Source organism: Buceros rhinoceros, unplaced genomic scaffold (genome assembly GCF_000710305.1).
Source record: "Buceros rhinoceros silvestris isolate BGI_N320 unplaced genomic scaffold, ASM71030v1 scaffold2491, whole genome shotgun sequence".
Classification (NCBI taxonomy): Eukaryota; Metazoa; Chordata; class Aves; order Bucerotiformes; family Bucerotidae; genus Buceros; species Buceros rhinoceros.
Window position 1 is genome coordinate 33,700 of NW_010394663.1, and position 6,000 is coordinate 39,699.

The following is a 6,000-nucleotide window of genomic DNA, read 5'->3' on the forward strand; positions in this document are numbered from 1 at the left end:
ATGGATTTTTAGGTGTTAACACAGACGTGAATTACTCTGGAATAAATTTTCAGTTTTCCTGCGTAAAGTGCATCAGTGATTGTGTTATATAGGCATCTCAGTTTTGTTTTGTTCTGTTCCAATGAAGTAATGTGGAAAAAAGGAGTCAGAGTAAAGCTTCTAATACCAAGTCATCTGCAGTAGTAAAGGGAATGCTGAATAAAAGAAAGCAAAATTGTGGAACAGTGTCAAAATGTTGCATAGAACTTGGTACATGAAATTTATTTTTGTTAGAAGGGAGACATCTAGGGAGATATTACCTGAACTGTATACACATAGTGATCAATTCTGAATTAAATGTTTCTAGTCAAGAAAGAGATTTGGAGTACTTGGGATGTCACTTTCACAGATTATCTCAGCTCTCAGCAGAGGTCAAAAAAATGCAAATGGGATATTGAAAATTAGGAACAAAATAGAAAACAAAAAGAAGTCTTACTCTACAGTTTATATTTGTTGTACATTGGCATCTGGAGTGTGATATACAGAAAGGACTTGAAAAGAAATATGGAAGCTATTTAGTGTCAGAAAAGGGCCACTTTATACATCTGTATGTGTTCTGAAGGTCTGTATGGATTGCTGCCATGTAAGAAACTGGACTAAATGGATCCTTTGAAAAAGCCTTAAATTAGAAGCATATAGTTCACATATATTCAAATTCAAAAGTATTTTGAAGTATGTTAAAGCTCTTTTCATTTTAAAAATCACTGCTCTTTTCTCTGTGATAAAGTATTTAGCTTGTGTTGTTTTTTAAAAAATTTTGCATTTTTCTACAGTACTATAAGCAACCTAATCCTAAAATCACAGGGGAAATTCAGCTTATTCTTGATCATGCTTTATGCAGATGCACACCTTAAGTAGGGTTGTAGGGAATCAGGGAGGAAAGGCAAACTATTTCTTCTTGGTTACTGAACTAACTATCCCTTCTTGGCCCTAATTAGCTTTGGTGCTAAGAAAGGAGAATGGCTGGGTGCACCCTTCAGAAATGGGCTGTTTATTGATACTACAACTACTATCGTCTTTTCTTGGGTGAAACTATAGCAAATAATTTCGTAGGAGGAAGCATTGTACTTCTTGTGTGTTCCAGACTAGGTGGTCAGTCAGACTGGTTTGTGATACATGAGCCTATCCATTAGACCAGGCTGTGACTTTCCAAACCACTGACACGGCATTTCTTCTCTAGATGTTACTTGCATATTTTTAATATGTTAAAGGCCAAACCTCTGTCTAGCTCACTGCATTACAGTTACCAGTAACAGATGGCTAAGAAACTCTAAGGGACAGGCAGGTAAAAGGCAAAGGTGTAGAGCAGAGAGTACATCCTGGCATTTACTTTAAACACAGCAAATTCGGGCAAATATGTTGTCCTCTCTAACGAAAACATTGACAGTTCTTCATGTGTGTACCTATAATTATAATAGTTATTGCTTGTGATAAAATACTGAGAAAACTAATATAACAGAGTTAGATGTAGTCAGACCGTTGCATTTCAGTATTAGTTCATGACAGCTTAATGTGATTATTTGCTACCCAGCAAAATCTAGTTCTGCTTTCAGGTTAATAACTGCTAAGATCTTCCTGTTCTGAATTTCATCAGGAAACCACCAGAACGGATTCTCTGAAAAATTCTACTTAATAGTAATAGAGTATGCTCAAAACCAGTCATTACTACATATGTGGCATTTACATTTGAAGTCAATTCCTGTCTCAATAGGTAAGCTCTCTTTCGTGTAGTGTTCACTTTAAAAAAATAAAGTCACTGTCTTGTGAATATATTTGCTATTCAGCATGTTCTAGATTGTATTTCAGCTTTTTGAAAAGAATCTGCAGTTCTTCAATTATAAGCTTTCATCACAACTCATTCTTTCTTGATTACTTCATAATCTTCAAAATGCTGACACTTGAGTTCAGCCTGAGCCCAAAGTTAGGGATTTTTTGTGCATTCTAAGGACAGATTTTTTTTTTATTTGGTTTTAATACAGCCTAACAGATGGTTTGCTTCTCAGAACTTTTTGTTCTGCAGTTTTTCAGTTTTCTCAAGTTTTAAACTGGACTATAGTCTGAAGCACCTAAACATCAGAGATACAATTACAGTTATGAAATCTGCTGGTTCTCTTTCAGACTACCAAACTACCACAAAAACTATGAAACTTTTTAAGTAAGCTAAGATATGTTTCAGTAGTTTTCTGTTAACATTTAAAGATTTTAAGAAAACCTAGATCTGACATTCACGACATGCCAGAGGAATCTGTTAATAATGCATGGTTTTATCATTTAAACCAAATTGGTGTTTGTCTTACTGTTGCTTTCAAAGAATTTCCTCGTTTTTTTCAAGTATTACTGCAATTAGTTTATAAGTTTGTGAGAAGACTAAAGATCCAAATTTTCTATTTACTGATTACTGATAAGGCTTTGAAACCAACTTACTCGCAATTTTCATATTCCAAATTCATCTAATTCATACTTCAAATTTTGAGTTTTATTAAGGTAAAAAAAATGAAGCATTCATATCACATAATCTCCAACATCCTCCACGTTAAGCAAATACTAACAAAACTTTTCTGAAGAATACCTTTCCCCAATTTGTAAGGTAAGGCAAGGAGGTCTTCATTTAATTTTCTCTAGCTGCAGGTATTTTGTGCCTCATGAAGCATTAGTTTCCGTGGATGACCACATACATAGGTCTTTCATCTGCAGTTTTGGTGTTTCTGGTCACAGTTTGATTCTTTTAGTTCTGAAGAGTTTAAAGCTGTAATTTGTGACCAGTTCTAGAATTTTGGAAGTATTTAATCTGAGGTTTGCTAGCATTCTTCCTTAAATCTGAGTGTGGGAATGCATTTTATTAGAATGAAAGTAGAATTTTAAGTCATGTTTTACCTGTCTTTTTCAAACTTTTAAGGTGAGTGAAATTACTTTTTAGATTAAAAGAAATCATCAACTTTTTAAAATTAACAGGACAAACTTTTTTAGATGAAAAGATAGATTCAAATGCACCTGAAGCAGCAGCGCAAACAGAAGAATTGCATTCTTCACCAGATCCAGAGAAGATCCAATCACCTTTCACTCAAAAGTACCAGGCCTGTAGAGCAAACCTGCAGAGCACCAGTTGGCTTACTCTGTCTTCCAAAATGGTGTATAGTCAAGAGCTGAATTTGCCAGAAGGAGTAGAGATAATAAGTGTAAAGCCATCAGCAGGTTTGTGTGGGTTTTTTTGATTGGTTGGTTTTGGGGTTTTTTTAAGAATAAAATAAGGAATCCTTGCCTCTCTCACCTTGGTCTTAAAATAGAAACAAAGTAATAGTGAGTTTGGTATTTGTTGTTAAAATGCATGTAGGTGAATCCAAAAGGTTTGCTAAAACTTGCTAAAACAAGACTTTGTATCTTGATCCTGGAACTAATGCTGAAATAGAGCTTCTATTTAAGGTGTAATATTTATTGAATTCCAGATTCTTGCAATAAAAAGAATAATAGAAACACAAATTCAGTTTTGCAGTTGTTCATGAAATTTTTAGTAGGATCTGTGCTTAAATTTTAAGGCTTCCATCAGTAGTCTTTCAGAGAATATTTACAAAGATTTTTAGATTTCTGAATGTGAAATGTTTGTTTGAGGGGTGAGATGATACTAATATTCAGATTTAAATCACCTAATTTGACTCCTCTGTAGAGCATGAAATGGAAACAAAGGGTATTTTTGTCACGTTGTCTCCTTTGTAAGTCCCTGCAAACAACCCTTTTTGTGAGGAAGTACTAATACTTCTTTTTGTTTCAGAATAATAAAATAACTGAATAAAAATGTCTTTACTTTTTCACTTGCTTTTTAATATTTCCCTCGTAAAAGTGTATTTTATTTAATTTTAGGACATCTGAGTTCTTCTTCAATATATCCTGTTTGTCGTGCCCCATATCTGCTGGCTACTTCGTGCTCTGATGGAAAAGTTCGTTTCTGGAGATGCCGAGTTGCCACTAAATCATCAGCTTCTTCAGTGCCACAATGTAGCACACGTAGTGATGTTACATATGTATGGGAGGAATGGCCATTGCTGATTGAGGATGGGCTTCTTAGCAGTAGTGCTATTAATGTTCCAGGAAGGCCGACTGAAGTTAGCTGTGCACACACGAACAGATTAGCAGTAGCATACAAGCAGGTAGCATCTAAAAATAGTCATCTTTCTCAAGATTTTGTCATGCATGTTGGTATTTTTGAATGTGAATCTACAGGGGGTTCTTCTTGGATTCTAGAACAGACTCTTCACTTAGATGAGATAGGCACCATGTTAGACTCTGATGTTAGTATTGATACTAGTTTAGTGGCATATAACCAACAAGATATTTCTCTGTCTTATGGTGGGAATATTATGTCCAGCACTAAGCACATGGTACACTTAGATTGGATGTCTAGGGAAGATGGTTCGCATATTCTAACAGTGGGAATTGGATCAAAACTTTATATGTTTGGTCAGCTGTCTGGGAAGATGCAAGAACAAAATGGTAAGGAGATGGTAGCAATCTCCCACGGTGGCAGTATGAAAGATACAACCCTTTCTAGGTTTGTTTTGCTGCGTTGTGTTGACTTGGTTTCATCTGTTGAGGGATCAGCTCCTTTTCCAGTTTCCTTGTCTTGGGTGCGTGATGGCATTCTTGTAGTTGGAATGGATTGTGAAATGCACGTTTATTCCCAGTGGCAATCACCTTCCAAGCGGGAACTCGTTAATACAGATTCCTACAGTGGAAGTATACCATGTATAACTAGTGTAATGAAACAAAGCCAGTCAGCTGCCTCAGGTCTGCATCCACCAAAGCGAGCCTTGACCAGATCTATGACCAGCCTGGCACAGAAACTTAGTGGGAAAAGATCTGCCTGTGATCTGTCTACAGAAATGGAAGATTCTGGTCTTTTTGAAGCAGCTCATACATTATCTCCCACTTTACCTCAATACCATCCATATCAGCTGTTGGAACTTATGGATCTTGGTAAAGTACGTAGAGCAAAAGCTATTCTGTCCCATCTCGTGAAGTGCATTGCTGGAGAAGTGGTTGCTATAAATGAATCTGAACATAATCATGATAAGAGGCTCAGATCTCTGACCATCAGTGCTAGTGGAAGTACTGCAAGAGATCCCAAAACCTTCAGCAAAACTGAGACTACAGACTATATTGAAATAGACTCTGTTCCACCATTGCCTTTGTATGCTCTGCTTGCTGCAGATGACGATTCATCTCATTCCTGTTCAGAGAAGTCTAATAATCAAAACAGTCAAAATAAAAAAGATAGACCAGATGACAATTATGAAGATCTCTTTCAAAATCCTGTTATAAGTACGGATGAACTTGTTACATTTGATGCAGATGAAGACAGTTCAAAACCAAAAATCATCGATCTTTCTCAGTATAGCCCAACTTATTTTGGACCAGAGCATGCGCAAGTTCTTTCTCGTCACTTGCTGCATTCAAGCTTGCCAGGTCTGACTAGGATGGAGCAAATGTCGCTGATGGCCTTGGCAGATACAATTGCTACTACCAGTACTGACATTGGAGAAAGCAGAGACAGAAATCAGGGTAAGCTGTCTCCTCCAAGTTAAATGTCCTACTATGCTTCACAACTTTTTTTGTTTGCTTTTGTAAATTTTTCCTGTTCTGGATTATTTTTATGGCTTAGAAAAGTTCATCATGGTTTTGTTTCATAGCCTAATTATTTATTGTGCCATCACAGTATGTTCTGTTTAACTAAAGTTTCAAGACTTCAGACTTGAAAACTGTTAATGCCAGTGTTAGTCCATCAGTCCACATACCATAATTGTTTCTAATTCACTTTTGAAGAGAAAACTTTATTAATGGCTGATGTTTGTTGCACTATGTGGAGAAATTGAGAAAAAAAATTATAGATTTTTTTTATATAATACCACTTTTTCAGTTTCCTGCATGAAGAGCAAATAACGTCAACTCTTTATTTAAATTTTTCCTCTT

At 35.9% G+C, this 6,000-nt stretch overlaps 1 protein-coding gene across 1 annotated transcript in view; it reads left to right on the forward strand.

The window, feature by feature from the left end:
- DMXL1 (Dmx-like 1) overlaps window positions 1–6,000 on the forward strand; it is a gene marked incomplete at its 3' end in the record, with an annotated part of 42,647 nt that overhangs the window by 24,590 nt on the left and 12,057 nt on the right. Inside the window, exons 15-17 of the mRNA XM_010145281.1 lie at window positions 1,634–1,750; window positions 3,007–3,231; window positions 3,895–5,592. Coding sequence (XP_010143583.1) covers window positions 1,634–1,750; window positions 3,007–3,231; window positions 3,895–5,592 — 2,040 coding nt within the window. The remainder of the gene's footprint in view (window positions 1–1,633; window positions 1,751–3,006; window positions 3,232–3,894; window positions 5,593–6,000) is intronic.